This window comes from Dissoconium aciculare (genome assembly GCF_010015565.1).
Source record: "Dissoconium aciculare CBS 342.82 unplaced genomic scaffold K489scaffold_18, whole genome shotgun sequence".
In the NCBI taxonomy this organism is placed as follows: Eukaryota; Fungi; Ascomycota; class Dothideomycetes; order Mycosphaerellales; family Dissoconiaceae; genus Dissoconium; species Dissoconium aciculare.
This window is the reverse complement of record NW_022984968.1, coordinates 214,641-231,078: the sequence shown is the minus strand read 5'-3', so window position 1 is coordinate 231,078 and position 16,438 is coordinate 214,641. Positions and strand designations below refer to the sequence as shown.

The window sequence follows — 16,438 nt, the reverse complement described above, 5'->3', positions numbered from 1 at the left end:
TATGAACGAAAGAAAATTAGAGTCTCCATCATCGAATCATTACTTCGTCTAGTGAGAGTGCCTAAGGATACTCCATGGCACAGCGGATACACCAATTTCTTGCGACAAGATTAATTTGATGTATTCTCAACAGGGCTTGTCGGGCTGCTTCCAGCGCTCAGGTCTGAGGATTCAGGGCTGACGATGAACAAGTCTTCATAGCTACCTCGGCCTAGGATGCGCGAAAGGTAAGCACCCATGGGCACCTTGACAGAGGCGAGCGATGAATCATAGTTGGGAAGATCAGCATAGGCGGTGCGCTCGGAGGGTAGGTAGAGGTCATGACGCTTGATGTCGAGGAAGGAGGTGTATCTTGGTAAAGGCTTTCTGGTAACGCGATGGCTTGGGTCTGTAGCAGGTATGTTAGCTTTGCTGTTCGCACCACCGTTGACTGTATCCGTTGAATCATGGAGTTGCTCACCTTTGTCCAACCATGCGCACAGGTCTTTCTGGGATGATGTGCTCAGTCCACCTCGGTATTTGTATAGCAAGATTGGGCTTGTATCAAACTCGTCCAGTCGATACCGTTCCGCACTGCTGCTCGTTGAGGCGCTACCATTGCTACTGCTGTGCGTCGAGTCGGTCAGACCGGTGCCGGTCTTTGGTGAATGTGAAGACTGGTCGAGGTGTCTGATATTGTCATCGCTGTGGATGGAGGATGATAGAGTGGTCATGTTTGTGAGTGATGCCCGACGGGACAATGCGAGAATCACGTGCAGAGGATTCGGAGGAGATGTGTTGAATATGTGATTGCGCACGGGAGTAAGGGCGGCCTGGTGACGACTTTGTCACGCCTTGCTGTCCGCCTCGTGTCCTTTGAACTTTGACACAGAGAGTTTCGTTTTATTCTTCGCCCCGCGATGTATTCGAGTCAGGCTGGCTGAGAGTGTGTTGACGTGAAGAGAAGAGTGGAGATCACGAAGAGGGCGCAAGTTTGGATTATTAGGCGCTGAAGGTGAATGGGGCCCGGTCGGATCGTCAGAAGGCGAGGCCTTAGGCTGGAATGTACGGGATGACGCACGTGAGAGTATGTTGTGGGAATGTCGAACGGGCAAATATACCGTGCTTTGACCGAGGTGCAATTGTGTTCGTAGGTGGACGGAATGATCGAGAGGTCTGACGGTGTCAATGGTGGGTGCTGGTGAGAGGGAGAGCGACAAAGAATCACAACTTGGAAACGTCCCGTGACGCAGCGCGTTGAGGCGGTGCATGCAACTCTATTTCTAGTCGGGGCTTCTTAAGTCACCTAGCTATTATAACAGTATTGCGCCGTGCTGCGATGTACTGCGCTGTCTCGCATCTGCAGCCTGGCTGGACCCGTGGACCCCGAAGGAGTTCTCCGAGTGACATTCTCCAACTGCCTCAGCCACGGATGATGACTAACTACAGCAGCGATGATGCAGGTGTGAAAGGTGCCCAGGTGGCGCAGCAGTCCAGTCTATTCTGGAATCATCCTCGTCGGGTGCCATCAGCCGTCGTACGCACCATTCTGTCCACGGACGAAGAAGATTCCACGGCTGGAATGACATATGACTAGGTAGGTATTGTTTGATTACATTGCATACCAAATGATCAATCGAGCCAGCGGCCGCATTTGGAGAGGGAACGTATACACGCCCGTCAATTCCTCGTTAAATGCTATATGTTGACTGGATCATGCGGGAACAGCTGAATGACAATGACGGCTTCCCGGAGTGAGCAGCTGGACGGACAGCAGACGATCGTGTTGTAGCCCATGACCCATTCGGTCGCAGGTGAGCGAGCGAACAAACCAAGGTCTCCGGCGGACAAGGAAAACCTGGAAACCACCCCCGCTGTGATGTGATGACAATTCACGTGAGAGGATGAATACTCGGAACCAACCCGCTGTCCCGCCGAGTGCCAACGACCTTGTGACCCTACAAGTACTTGACTCGTCGTCGTGGAGGACGAAAGTCATTGCGGCATGAAGTCCACCTGGGCAGTCTACAATTGAGCTCGAGACAATCGAGCCTCTGATATCGGATTATCTTTATTGCCTCGTCACTGATAGCACATGTGTCATACTGAAGCGTCAAACCTCATTGCAAAACGTTATAGTCACATAGAAAAATGACATGTAACAGTGATGAATGGTGATGATGCGTGACAGGAATCGTGTGAACGACCAATCAGAATGACCTGAATTGAGTAGCAGAGCAATGTCGCATCTCCATCCAGCTCAACGTTGAGGGATGTGAAGTGTGACATTATGTAAAAAGCACGATAACTCTCTCGCACCTGGTCGAAGGAAACCATACCTAGTACTGTACTTTCCTTTATATCGCTCATCATCATGTTGCCTCATCCGGACGCGCATCGTGACGCGACAGAGTTTTCTGTCCGACCCTCCACCCCGTCTCGTCGATCATGGAGATATTCCAATGGGGAAGATCAGATCCGGCGGGGAGCATTTCGATAGTTCCCCGGTCTACGGTGGGATGCGATTCTCGACCGACAGTGGCTGTCGAGGAGCAATTGTGATGAGACAATGGCGGGAGGCGTACCTTTGTTTTCTCTGTAGGCGCCCGATGTCGTGGCGCTCAGAAGATCGCTGGTCGGGCGGACAATCACGGACGCTCGGAGATCCGATGTGAGTCGGCGGGCCCTTGCGACGTTGGAGGCGTTTGTGGTGTGGCTGTCAGGCTCGCGGCTCAACCGAGGTTCATTCTGGTGATCGTGCGCCGGCAGGAGGCGTGGAGGCGGAAGGAGTGCATTTCGGGCTCGGGAATTTTAGACTTGAGTTTGGCTTGAAATGCTTGTCCTGACAATCACTGTTGCGAGCCCTGGAGGCGTGTCACTGACTGCTGCAACATGGCTACACTGCTTGACGGACACCTAGAGTACCTGCATCTGATCAATTGTGACACCCATTGCGCCTGTGTCATGTCGCATGCCCGCAGGCATTTCGCAGTCAGAACATTAGAATCTATGCCGTGCTGACGCTAAGAATAACAATGAGAGTATCTCCCGCGCGGCACCCGACGATAAAGTAACGATACCTAGATATGGTCTTTCATGGAAATTGGAGAAGTCCCCAGACGCTCTGTTCATCGTGTACAGCAGTAAACAACAGCCATATATAAATGCTTCCAAGGTCGAACGCAGATACAGCGTTGTATTGTCCTTCGTGTAGAGCACTGATAATGGAATGGTCATGTCATGTGTGGAATTATGGTCGCCTTGTCTCATTGATTCTGCTTCACATTAGATCAGCCCTTGAGGGCCTGTGGACACCTCCAGCTCTTTCTGATACAGGGCTGCGCAGGCGGCCGCCCTTGACGGAAGGGGCGCGCCACGTAACCTTCCGCCCAAATGTGGAATCCTCCCTCCAGCTGCGACTGCCCTAGGCGGCGGTGACTGATCAATTGAATCGTCCAAGGTTGTGGAATTCCCAGCCCGCCCGAGTGCTACATCATCGGAACCATTAAACATCACAAACCTGGACACAAACACCGCGTCTCGATTTATTGTTTGCTGCGCAGCGTGATATTACTGCATAGCGGATTGAGACATCTTTGGATATTCTTGCGTTACATTTCCAGCATTTACACCTTTCGAACCGCTTCTTACGAGTCCAATCTCGAACGATCATCCCCATCACGACCTGCTGATCTCGTCGGTGAAGCTACCACTTGAGCAGACAGTACAACACGACTTTGACTACACGACTACTCCATCATCTCTTGGTCTTCTGGTCTCCACCACACCCACCCGATACTTATCGGCTCGTGACTCTTGTCGCGTCCCAAAACACGACCCACCACCTCAACGCGGCACTGATTGATCCTATTCCGGTTTCAAATGGGAGCACACATCTGATGGACGTCCACCACTGCCCTCACCTGAGCTCACCTGTGATATCTTCAAACAACAAAGTAACGCAACCATTACGACAGACGGGCTAGTCGTCACACACCATCAGGCATCATCTGTCCGGACTTGTTAAAGAGCTGCTCCCTCCCGCCGCATTCTCCTGAAGCCACCCGCTGCATCATTGAGACACACTCGGCGAATCCTTCGTTACCCATTGTTCTTGTCGCCAGAACATAATACAGATAAAGAGAAGTTCGGACGGGCCTCATATACACCTTTCCGCCGACAAAACCCAACAGACCTTAAACGTATATACAGCACGCCATTCGTGGCACCGACAAGGTGGATTCAATCCCCCTCAACCCGTGGTCCTTCGTGCGATCCACGCCGACACCAGCCGTGGACTCACCACATACAATCACCATGACTGACCATGAGGCCGACCGCCGGCGCACATCCTTCGCTATCGACACAAGCGTTTCTACTCTTCCAGTCCCGGCGTCCCCGTTCCCCGATATTTCATACAACGATGCCGCTTCCGGCGCGAGGCGAAACTCAAGTCGTGCACCACGTCGTGAGGAGACTCGCGATTCGGAGAAAGCTGGCCGCGTTTGGGCACGATCGGTAGATGATCCTTGGTGGCCATGTATACTAACATGCGATGGAGGTGGCATTCGAGGGTATAGCACTTTGCTGATACTGCAGGCTTTGATGCACGAAGTATGGCTGTGGGAAAAGTACTACGACGAGCTTGATGGGATAGTGATTGAAGCACGAGCAGACAGCCCAGCGCAAGCTTCCGGTGCATCTTGGAGAGAAGATCAATCTGGGTTTGGTGATGATGATGTCGACGATCCTCGTGGCAGACCAGGGTCACGAAGAGCAAACGAAGATGCATCACAGCCTTTGCAAGCCAATGGTGATATCAATCCGGCCCCGCCGGCAGCCGCATCGGAAATCCTCCGCCGAGACAGTCTTACAGCACAACCGAGTAAGCGGTGGGCGCTCAAGGAAGAGGAGTTGCTCCCTTGTCATTACTTCGATTTCATGTACGGCACATCCACGGGTGGACTGATTGCAACAATACTCGGCCGTCTTCGCATGACCGTCAGCGAAGGACTCGAACTCTATCGCCAGGTGGGAAACGACCTCTTCGGCTCAAGGCGAAGTAATATTCCGCTCATGACAAAGTACTACCACGAACCACTTGAGAAAGCTGTCCGCGCAGTGGTCGCAGCAAGGTCTACCGCGCCTGGTCATTCCGACGGCAATGATCTCTACCCATGGCCCGCAGGCACTCCTGGAGCTGCGGTGGACGATGGTGAGACTACGCTTGACGTCGACGAACCAAGGATCTGCCATGCCGCTTGCCTTGCCGCAACACACGACGGTAACCTCACCGAAGCATACCTTCTCCGCTCCTATCCCTTGTACTACACTGCCGCAACACCCAATTGGATCACAAGGTACAACGAAGGTGCGGACGCCCTGCCCATCTGGGTCGCCACGCGCGCAACTTCGGCTGCACCATTCTACTTCGAAATGGTCCGCGCCAAACTTCCTGGCTCGAATGAGGAGAAGCTTTTCAAAGATGGCGGTATCCGCGAGAATAACCCATCTGGCGCTGCCTTCTCAGAATTTCATGCACTGTATTCTGGAAAAGCGCCTCATCCAGCCTTGCTGCTCAGTCTCGGTACCGGCCGGCCCAACCGCAGCCTGGACGGCTTTGCTCAGTCCACAGATGGCCATATTACAACACTTCCGTCGCCATTCCATCGGTTACCATTCATTGCGAAGTTTCTTGAGAATCTCGCCGTCTTCCAAAACGTCCTTATCAAGTACACCGAAGGAGAGCATCAACATGTGGCCACAAGAAACGCTGCTCGGGGAGAAAACACATGGTACAAACGCCTCAACGTGGAAGGCCTAGAAGGCATGCCACTGGACGACTGGCGCAAGGGCGCCTACCCTCCGCCTGAACCGTCTTCCGAGACGCCAGAGGAGGACAGCGACAACGACAACGACGACGACCACAAATCACACAAAACATCCTCGCTTCGCCACAGTCGTTACTCCGAGATCTCAACAACACAAGCATCTCCCGTCATCCCCGGCGGCGCCACCCTTTCAGAGATGAAACTCGCAACCGACAAATACCTCCACCGCGAATATGATGCTCTCGTCGACAGCTACGCTCCGCCACAGATCATGCTGCGCCAGGCCGCGAGGAAGCTGGTCCTACAACGCCGTGCAAGGGAGAAGTTGGGTGGACCCCGATGGGACGTCTTTGTGGGACGGAGGGGGACCGGTGACGCTGCGAGATGAAAATACCTTTCGCTTCGGCTTCGCCTTTGGATAAAACCTTTTCACTATTTTTATAGAATTGTTGATAATGTCGATATGAAAGTTCTTCTTCTTCACAAGGATGAATGGGAGGATGATGAAGCCCGGCTGGTCCGGACTGCTCATCTTCGCGCTTGTACTTGTGAACATCTTGTTCCTGTATCCGGTTTTATGCCATGTGCTTCTTGTTCAAATTCAAATGATGTGCGACGATGTATTTATGAAGGGTATCGTAGATCCTGCGCTGGACTGTCAGCACCCGCTCTTGTCGCCGGCTTCGAGAGCAAATGCGGTGGCACGGAGGAGCTATACTGTCATTGGCGGGACACCATGCAGCGAAGCTTCGTGTCGCCGTCGCTGCCTGTGTTCATTATGTCAGCTTGCCGTCAGGCACCGATGTTGTCAGACAGTTCGAAAACTGATGGAGGACGCAGACAATCAGATTTTCCACTGCTGACCCGAGAACGCTTTCGTGATGGACGAGAAGGCGCCTATGCGACGGCGCGATCGCTTCTTCAAAAAGTTGGGAGTCGGCCACTCGCGTACAAGCGAAACCGCGGCGGTGCCGACTTCAGCGCCAGCGGCTGGGAACGTTTCCGCAAATGTCGACGTTCCGCCCCCGCTGCCAGCAACAACTTCGTTGCCGATAGTCTCTCAGCCATATGACCAATTCATCGCGGAGGCTCTCGAAAAGCTCAATGAAGCCGATCGGGCTGTAGTAGAGGAATATTTCGTTACTTCGAACATAAGTGAAACAGTCCAACAGGCTTACGACGGAGCGAATAAGCTGAAGTCAAAGATTGAAGACTCGAGAGGAGTGATAGGACGGAGAGTTTCAAACATTGTCCAATGGATCGACAGATTCAAAAGCGTGGGCGATGCCATCGCTGGCCTCGATCCCATTCACGCCGGTTTGCCTTGGGCAGGCGTCAAAATCCTGCTCTCTGTCGCTATCGCAGATGTCGACCAAATGGCCACACTCGTCACTGGCATGGATCTCGGGTTGGGGATTGCTAACCGTCTGCGCGCATACTTCCATTTCTTTCAAAAACTTCCGACAGACTTGACCACCGAGAACTTCCATAAAGCCCTGGTAGTGCTCTACGCCAAAGTCCTAGGATTTCTTGCCCAAGCCTTCAAGGTCTACAAGACCCCTGTAGCACTGCGGGGACTTCGAACTTTCTGGCAAGATAGCACGATTCAAGACTTCGAAGCGGAGAGTGATAAGCTGGGCGCACGGTTGGCGATTGAGGTCTCCAATTGTGACAGGCATCTAGCCGCATCGGATCGAACCAAGACGGCAAAATGGAGGGACGAGCTCGAAGTTCAGCTAAAGGCACTCGATGCCATTGCTGATATAAAGTCCTCACTGGAGACGCTGCAGGTCAAGTTCGATCTGTCCAAACTGGAGGTCGTCTATGGTGCAGCTTTTGACTCGAGCGAACAGTATCATTTGCCCTATTGCTTAGAAGGAACACGAGTTGAGGTGATCACGATGATACTGAACTGGACAAGAGAGCCCGAAGGGAAGTCGATCTTCTGGCTGTGCGGGAAGGCCGGCACAGGAAAATCGACAATTTCACGCACCGTTGCGCAGGAGCTCAAGAATGGCGAACGAATCGGAGCCAGTTTTATTTTCAAGAGAGGTCATGCTGGCCGAGGTAATCCCGATCTGTTCTTTGCGACTATCGTGGCTCAACTTTGCAACCACGTCCCAGCTCTGCGTAAGCCTGTCGCTGACGCACTCGACAAGAACTCACTTCTGTGTAGGAGCAATCTTCAGACTCAATTTGATGAACTTTTCCGGAAACCAATAGAATCTTTGGATCTGGTACAGCTTCCCGATAGGCGTGTCACGATCGTTGTTGATGCTCTGGACGAATGCGAGCGAACACATGTCCGGAAACTTCTTGATCTCCTTGCCGAGGTGAACGCAATAAAGGGCCTAGAATTGCGTATTTTTATAACGAGCCGACCAGAAACACCTATCGAAGCTGGATTTAGAAAGGTCGATGGAAAATTGCACGACGATATCGTGCTAGAAGAGGTTCAGTCCTCGAGCATCGAAGATGATATCCGCAAGTATTTCATCCACGAATTCGCCGAGATCCGTGCAGAATACGACGACGAGGTGTTTCCAACCGAATGGCCCACCTCGAAGGCGATTGACGATCTTATCGCTAGAGCTGTGCCGCTATTCATCTTCGCAGCCACTGTTTGTCGCTTTGTCAGAGAAAAGACTCCGCGAAAGCGACTGGAGGGTATTCTGAACGAAAGACACGTGCTGTCGTCGGTCCGCCTTGATGCAGAATATACACATCTCAGGATAATCTACACGCAGGTTCTCCAGCAGCTTGCCAGGAATGTGGACGACACTGACACTGATGACGATGATGAAAACATTCAGACTTTCAAAAGGGTTGTAGGCCCTATCATTCTGGCGGCTGATCCACTGTCGGCAGAATCACTTTCGAAGATCTTACAAATTGACATCGACGATATAAATTACATAGTCAGTCAGCTGAAAGCCGTCCTGAACGTGCCCCGGAATACTTCTCAACCCATACAGACCCTGCATCTTTCCTTCCGCGAGTTCCTCCTCGACGCTGAGAATAAGGCGAATCGGAGATTCCGAATCGACGAAATGGAAACAAACAGGAAGCTTGGTGAGAAATGTCTAGAATTACTGACGGCAAAAGACGCCATTCGACAAGACATCTGCAATGTTCGAAAGCCCGGTTTCAAACGCATAGATCTTAGCGAAGAGCAGGTCACGAAAAGCATACCTCCCGATGTTGCATATGCGTGCATGTATTGGCCGCATCATCTCACGGCAAGTGAGGATCGAATTGCTGACCATGGCCTTGCTCACAAGTTTTTGACGAAGCATTTGATGCACTGGTTAGAAGCCATGAGCTGGATCGGACAATGTGTTCTTGCAATTTCCTCAATCTCAGATCTCGTGAAGTTGTCAAAGGTAGCTATATGTGCTTCTCCATGAACCTAAAACGAGTTGGCTGACCAAGAAGTGTAACTGTGCAGGGTGATGGATGTAAAAGTTTAGCATCGCTACTGGGAGACGCTTACCAATTCATCTCCAAATTCAAATCGGTCATCGAAGTCGCACCACTACAAGTTTATTATGTGGGAGCACGGTTTACACCTGAGCGGAGCTCCGCGCTGCGGGCCTTTTTTGCAAACCTGGATAGCACTTGGGATGTCAAGCCGGACATTCCAATGCATTGGGATCTTTATTCTTTGTCGATTGAAGGTCACACGCAAGCAATCAGAGACATAGCATTCTCCCCAGACGGGCAAATGCTTGCTTCGATATCTCATGATAAGAGTCTACGGCTGTGGTCACTCACTGGAGATCAGTTGAGTTTGGGTTTGCACCGGGACTACATCTCGGCGCTCGGCTTTTGCGAAAATGGAAAGCAGGTGGTATCAGTGACAATGACTGGGCACGTGCAGTTTTGGGAGGTGGCTACAGGAAGAAGGCTGTGGGACTTCCACCTCAGTGGCCTGACACCAGGATCCCGCGTTCGATCCGTCGCTATCTCACCTCACGGTAGCATTGCATGGAGACATGACAGTGCAATGATATGGAAGTGCGACAGAATGGGCCGAGACGTTCAACTTGTGTCACATCTAGAGGCAAAAGCTAACACAGAAGAAGCCAATAGCTCTGATGTTGAAGTCGAAACCGAGATTGGCTTCACGGTCATTTGTACATCACCCGACGGACGCTTGGTAGCCGGGACAAGTGACGGTCAGCTTTTCATGTGGAACCCTGGTTGGTCTGGGCAGCCATGCCAATGGAAAGGCCATTCATCCTGGGTACTGCATATTGCCTTCTCCACAGAGGGGTATTTAGCCACATACGCAACGGGCGACAAAATTTGTATCTGGACATGGTCTGGTGGTGAAATGAGCTGTATCTGGCAGAAGTCTGTGGCGCATATCCACGGCATGGCATTTGCACCAAATGCTCAGCTGGTCTTCGCTGAAAACAGGACGACGCAGCAGTGGGACCCGCGCGCGGATCAACAGATAGGAAAGCCAATCGACCATGCCTCCAGCGTGATCGCCATTGCAGTTTCGACAACGGATCAGCTGGCGTCGGCTACATCAGACAATATCATTCGGCTTTGGCCCAACTCGTCAAGAAATGGAGCAGGGGACGAGCAGGACTTGCAGTATAGCGAAGTGACTGTCTGTATTTTCAGCGATGACGGAAACTTTCTAGTATCTGGCCATGAGAATGGGGAAGTGCGAACCTGGGACTCGCTTACCGGCAAGGAATTGCGATTATTGACCTCAGCAGATCAATCGTTAGCTGGGGATATCAGATCACTTGCCGTTTCACCAGATGGGTCTTCGATCGTATCGGGATCGAGGAACAAGATCTTGCGATGGTGGGTGACGAGTAAAGAGAAAGAGTTCCATCGCCGCCATGAATTTTTCGAACGCGCCGTGGCAATGACCTTCTCGACCGACGGTGCGGTCCTTGCCTTAGGCTTGGGCGGCGGATTCATCTACCTACAGAACGGAGCACATGACGAAACACCACGACTGTTTGCATCAGGGACGGATCCAATAGAGTCACTCTTGTTCGCAGGGGACGGAATGTCTCTGGTATCGGGACACTTTGGCAGCGCTGTCTGTCTCTGGTGTGTGAAAACTGGCACGTTATTGCATCGCTTTCAACCCAATGGGCAACAGATGACTACCGTCGCCATAAGCTGCAATGGAGTCATCGCGTGCGTAACAGAACAGGGATGGCCGGTACAACTCTGGGATGCGAGCTCAAAGGAACTACTGCTGGAGCTTTCAGCTGGCGCGAACGTCGCTTCACCCAGACAGCTTGAATTTTCGGCCGATGGTTCAATTTTGCGGACAAACGTGGGCGATTTCGATCTGATCCACGCACCCTCGACAGCGATGTCATGCTCTGCCCTACGACCGGCTCCACTCCGCTTAAACGCGGATGGAAATTGGATACAGCGATTCGGAGAGGACGAATTGTGGCTGCCGCCGGGCTGGCGACTGGGCCACGGCTGGTTTTTCACCTTCGCTGTCAGATATGGAGCGACTCTCGCTATCCCCACAGCGACTAGAGGGATGATTTTCTGGCGTGAGAAAAGTAGCTTATCGGTGACTGAGAGTCAGGTATGAAATCACGGACCCACTGTGTCCTGGTCTCAAAACCTACGGGTAATCTCTGGGTATAAAGATATCGCAGCGAGTGGACGAGCGAGACCGCACTCAGATAGATAAGCATATGCCCAGATACTGATGACTAATCCTCCTATCCCGTTTCCGCGTGAATGTAATCATTTACAAACAGATTCACTGGCCTGCCGAACAACCACGTCGTAACAAGCGAATAATTATAGCACGCGAACTTGCGCGGCAAAGTCTGACACAGGGTCAAATTGCCACCACTTGCAGCGAGGTATGTCAGAGTAGAATGCTCAGCGGTGATCGAAAGTTCTTGGCTGGACTGGACCTTGCAGGTGCTTGCGTAGAGAATGTTGCAGCTGGTTGGCGCCCCGGTCGTTCGATCCGCATAGCCATAGTAAAAAGAGACGGGATAACTTCCACCGCCTCTGGCGCCGCCTTGTTCGTGACTACAGATGCCGAGCATGCCAGCCGGCAGTTTGCCTTAATTATATGGTGAGTAAGGTCTAAGATGTGCTCTGGAGGAGGTGGATGTTTGGTTACCCGAAGCAACCTCCCAGTTCGTGCAGCCGACTTTTTGATCGTGCTGTAAATGGCCGAGGGGAAGGTATCGAACTATGATTTGACGTGTCAGGATTTGCCTGCAAACATGATGAATAGAAAAGGTCCTTGCACTCGTGATGTAAATCCCGCACTGGATGGTAAAATATACGGCTTGAATGCCGCAGTAATGGCGCACGAAGTCCGCAACGTTACGGACAGGGTTATCGCATCTAAAGTCGTTCCGTAAATGTCGATTCGTGCCAAAAGTCGTCCATAATCTACAATGCGATGTCGACCATGAAACGACGCTGTTTTCTAGCGCAACGATCGCTCCACTCTAGCCTCGCGCCGCGCCATGTTCTTACACGTTTCGATCACGACACGTGCGTCGGGAAGGCCTCTGATCAAACAAACCTCTATCCCTGTACCACGAACCGAAGATCGCCGTGCGCTGATGTCTCCCGAATATCCACTCAAGCTACTGGCTTGACGCGTACAGAAAAGCACGCCCCTTCGCAAATTGTGAAGCAAGAGCACTGATCGAGACTCAAGGCAACTTGTGTTGCGGCCTGAATCTCGAGCATATACTACCTTGCCGTCAAGAGAACCTAGAAGCTCTTGACTACGCATAGAAAGCATCGTAATAGTACACACGGGCGACGCTGCTGTATGTTCAAACGGGTATCAGTGTGCCGGAGCTGCATCTAGAAAGCTGGTCGCATCTCCTTCGAAATTCCGTTCTGCCAGTCGACGCAAGAGCGCGCCGTTCAACAGAAGCCACTGTGATTCGCTCAGCCCAGCATACTTCAAAACTCGCCGGCCAGACACTTCAACCCATTTCGAAACGTCCCAATGCACAGTATATATATGCCACTTCTTTTCGGGGAAAGGAGGGTCAACAACCGAGAGCAACAGAGCGATCGTGGTACCGACGCCGAGTGCGACGCCGACAAAAATACCGAAGCTGTGGAAGAAATTTGAAGCGAACGTGAATGCAGTATCCCCACTGTTGCAGTCGCCACCCATGCCTGTCCAGTAACATTTATTACTGTGGTCACTCGTTTTGCAGCAATACGCCTTGTTGCCATCTTCACAGTAGGTACTGTCTCCCCATGGATTCATTTGGACGAGTACTTCCTGATCCTCGCAGTGACCATTGCAAAGCGGTGCTGTACTTCTCCAAGTACACGTTTTTGGATCTGGCGCTGCCGTGAGAGGGCAGCACAGGGTACTGTCGGCTTGATCGGAGTGACGAAAAAACGGAGTTGCACTCCCGCAAGGTTGTTTGGTGATGGAGATGAATCCAGGTTTGCAGGAACCTCCACAATCACTGACGTAACAATCTGGTTCAGTGGCATCTCTCGTAAGATCTGCATTATCGGCCTCTTTCCGGACGAAAGCCAGACTCTTCGGCTCCAGCAGAGCCGAGAGAGCGTCAAGATTGTCAGTGTCTTGATCAATTGACCAGATAAGAAGTCCACCGAGTCCGACACTGTTCGCGTAGTCGATTTTTGCCTTGAAAGTGTCTTTGTCATCGTACGAAACCCATTGATCCTGATTCCAAGTTATGTATTTGACCGCGTTTTCTTCATCATGGTAAGGCTCTACACCATACTCATCGATAATCGCCATGATTTCCCGGTATGACAACGTTCCAGAATTGTCTGTGCAGGGTCCGGGCGACGCCCCGCCTTTGAATTTACAGCCGGGGGTAAAGCAGGACGAATCAGATAGTTGAAATGAGCGGCCATAGAAGCCTACGCCAAGGTTCAGCTTTTCCGCAGGGACTTGATCTGTACGCAAGGATTATGTCAGTATAATTGCAAGAAGTTGTGCGCGAATATATGAGACTGTCGATCATGAAAGCTTGTGCAGGCTTCATTGTCCAAAAGTGTCGTGGGATACATGGATTGGAAAGATTGGAGACTGTTGACTTACTTCGCCACAGAAGATCGAGAGCGGATTTGATCTCCGTGAGATTTGTATGAGCCAGCACGTGGTTGCCGATTGGGTTGTCCTGGTCCCAGACACCATGCAAATCATATGACATGACGTTCACCCAGTCAACGTGATCCACAGCAGCTAGATCAAACCATCGCAGATACCAATAGCTTGTCGGTACCGTGAATGAGACAATGTACGGCAGAGGCTGGCGAGAGATGGCTGCTTTCAATTCCGAAAGCAGACTGACGAAATTCTTTCCATCGTCAGGATGACCGCCGCGATCTGGAGCGCCTGGATATTCCCAGTCAAAATCGACCCCATCGAACGCGTATTGTCGCATGAACGACAGAAGATTATCGATGAAATTGGCACGGTTTTTCGCCGTTGAGCAGATGCTGCTGAAAACAGCTTGCGTGGCTGTGTCACTCATCCGTATAGATTAGGGTCTCAGCGTGACCCTCCAGCTGCAACCCAAACCCTTATTTTCCCCTGCGGATACTGCCGGCGTCCAGACAGCCAATCAAAAGCTAGTAACCCCGACGTCACCTCACAGCTGACCTCCGAGTTACTCTAGAGACACGCGAAAAAGAACGCTATTCTACTCATTATTATGGCCTCAATCATTAGTGACGACTTGTCAGACCCACCGTCTACATCAAATCTCTCGATACCTACCGCAATCCAACGATCCAGCGACTTTCAGTCGAACACGGGCGCAAATAGTAACGATACCTCTGTACACTCTTGGGAATACGACGGTTTCAATCTACGATACCTCTCGAGAGAGTACGACGTCGACAACGTTGGCGAAAAGAAATCGTTCATCTATGAGCATAGCTCGAGATTTATTAAGAAGAGCGATCAACAAGCCTACTAGCTATGCCGATATTGTCACTAGAGCAAGCCGATAAAGTTCTCGGCGTTCACTGTCGCTAGGGCTACGACGGTAGCCCTTAAACACCTTCGTAAAGAACACCGCGTCGAGAATCCATCGAAAAAGAGGCGGACTGCGGATAGAGATAGCTGCGATGAGCATGATTTACTATTATCTTCGATTGAGACTTGGTTCTTATTAAAGAACATAGCACGTAGCGCTTTCGACAAGGATGTCTTCTCAGCTTTACTATACCGCTGGATAATTACAGATGACATTGCTTTCCTCAAAGTCGAGAGCGCGGAGCTTCGTGCGCTGTTAGAATACTGTCTCCCTATGGCAGCAGCTTCTCTCCCCTCTCGTAAGATAGTAGGTAGGAACATTAAGGCGCTTTACAAACAGAGTCTTGTGACTGTCATAGAGGCTTTAAGGAGCGCGCTCTCGAAGATCAGCTTCAGTTTTGACTTGTGGACGTCGCCGAACAACAGGTCTATGCTCGGTGTCGTATCTCACTTCGTTGACGCTGGAGGAAAAGTCCGCAGTGTCCGCCTCGCTCTTCAACGTCAATATGGTCAACACTCCGGCGCCAACATCGCTCAAAGTCTCCGAGGCTTGCTTACAAAGTTCAATATCATGGATAAGGTCGGCTACTTCGTCTGTGATAATGCGTCTAACAACGACACCTGCATCGAGTCTCTGCTGCCGCACTTGCCAGAGTGCTACGCCGACAAGCGCCAGATCAGACTCCGCTGTGCTGGCCATATCTTCAACCTTGTCGCCACTGCCATAATGTTCGGACATGATATAGAGGCTAGGGAAGAGCTATTTGACGAGTATGCCGGCGACGTCGATGCCGCCCTCCTTGAATGGCGCTCAAGGGGACCTGTTGGCAAGCTTCACAACGTGGTTAGATACATTCGCGCCTCGCCGCAGAGGATCGCCGAGTTTGAGCACTTGCAACACGTCATCGCGTCATCTAGTAACGGTGCTGAGCATTCGGTCAAAAGTCTTGTCTTAGACGTTGCTACACGCTGGAATAGCGTAAGCAGTATGATTGATCGTGCTATCCAGCTCCGACTAGCTCTTGATAACTACTCGAGCAAAGTCATCGGTGAATGGCACCAGCATAAGAAAAAAGATCAACCGACGCCGTCGCTGGTTCACGACGCGTTAACGACGGATGACTGGTCGTACCTTGAAGAGTACCGTGAGATACTAACGCCTCTACAAGTTGCAACAGATACCCTCCAAGGACATGCCGGCGGCAACTTCGGCGCCATCTGGCTAGTACTGCCAACAATCGAGTCCCTTCTCGATATACTTGAGGAAAAGAAGCTAAAGTGCCAAGCCGAGATCAACTCTCAAGTCGCGTTGTCACAGCTAGAGCCAAGCTACGACGACAAGAACAAGTTCTGGAGCCATCTGGCTACGTCGGTGAATCGCGGATGGATCAAACTCGATGACTACTACACTCGTCTCGATGACACGCCGGTTTATGTCGCCGCCATGGTTCTCCATCCTTTTTTCAAGTGGGATTACTGCGAGACGCACTGGTCGAGTAAGAGTGACAAGGGCAGCTGGACTGAAGCCGCCAAAAAGAGCGTGGATCGGCTATGGCAGACGTACCGAAAGAGCAAGGCCGCGGCACAACCACGAGTGGATAACGCGATCGTGATC

At 51.6% G+C, this 16,438-nt stretch overlaps 5 protein-coding genes across 5 annotated transcripts; 2 read left to right on the top strand and 3 right to left on the bottom strand.

The window, feature by feature from the left end:
• Positions 1-110: 110 nt before the first annotated feature.
• On the bottom strand, positions 111-713 carry K489DRAFT_391224 (uncharacterized protein; the record flags this gene model as incomplete). Its single annotated transcript, XM_033606669.1, has 2 exons — positions 111-388; positions 461-713. The coding sequence occupies 2 exons, from the start codon at positions 711-713 to the stop codon at positions 111-113; spliced, it is 531 nt and encodes a 176-aa protein (XP_033455521.1).
• A 2,506-nt stretch (positions 714-3,219) lies between these two features.
• K489DRAFT_396913 (FabD/lysophospholipase-like protein) lies at positions 3,220-6,379 on the top strand (the record flags this gene model as incomplete). Its single annotated transcript, XM_033606891.1, has 3 exons — positions 3,220-3,223; positions 3,570-3,589; positions 4,192-6,379. The coding sequence occupies 3 exons, from the start codon at positions 3,220-3,222 to the stop codon at positions 6,196-6,198; spliced, it is 2,031 nt and encodes a 676-aa protein (XP_033455520.1). The 3' UTR covers positions 6,199-6,379.
• A 260-nt stretch (positions 6,380-6,639) lies between these two features.
• K489DRAFT_435134 (WD40 repeat-like protein) lies at positions 6,640-11,534 on the top strand. Its single transcript, XM_033608588.1, has 2 exons — positions 6,640-9,193; positions 9,259-11,534. Exons 1-2 carry the CDS (start codon positions 6,692-6,694, stop codon positions 11,392-11,394), a joined length of 4,638 nt encoding a protein of 1,545 aa, XP_033455519.1. The 5' UTR covers positions 6,640-6,691; the 3' UTR covers positions 11,395-11,534.
• K489DRAFT_95220 (uncharacterized protein) lies at positions 11,462-12,049 on the bottom strand. The gene has a single exon (XM_033609065.1). It carries the CDS (start codon positions 11,864-11,866, stop codon positions 11,528-11,530), a length of 339 nt encoding a protein of 112 aa, XP_033455518.1. The 5' UTR covers positions 11,867-12,049; the 3' UTR covers positions 11,462-11,527.
• Positions 12,050-12,627: 578 nt separating this feature from the next.
• On the bottom strand, positions 12,628-14,317 carry K489DRAFT_327630 (glycoside hydrolase family 18 protein; the record flags this gene model as incomplete). Its single annotated transcript, XM_033602006.1, has 2 exons — positions 12,628-13,736; positions 13,882-14,317. 2 exons carry the CDS (start codon positions 14,315-14,317, stop codon positions 12,628-12,630), a joined length of 1,545 nt encoding a protein of 514 aa, XP_033455517.1.
• Positions 14,318-16,438: the final 2,121 nt, after the last annotated feature.

Excerpts from the sequence above, each read along its gene's own strand:
- K489DRAFT_95220 (XM_033609065.1), bottom strand. The coding sequence starts at position 11,866 with ATGCTCGGCATCTGTAGTCACGAACAAGGCGGCGCCAGAGGCGGTGGA.
- K489DRAFT_435134 (XM_033608588.1), top strand. The coding sequence starts at position 6,692 with ATGGACGAGAAGGCGCCTATGCGACGGCGCGATCGCTTCTTCAAAAAG. Across the intron at positions 9,194-9,258 it reads ATCTCGTGAAGTTGTCAAAG|GGTGATGGATGTAAAAGTTT; the intron begins GTAGCTATATGT and ends GTAACTGTGCAG.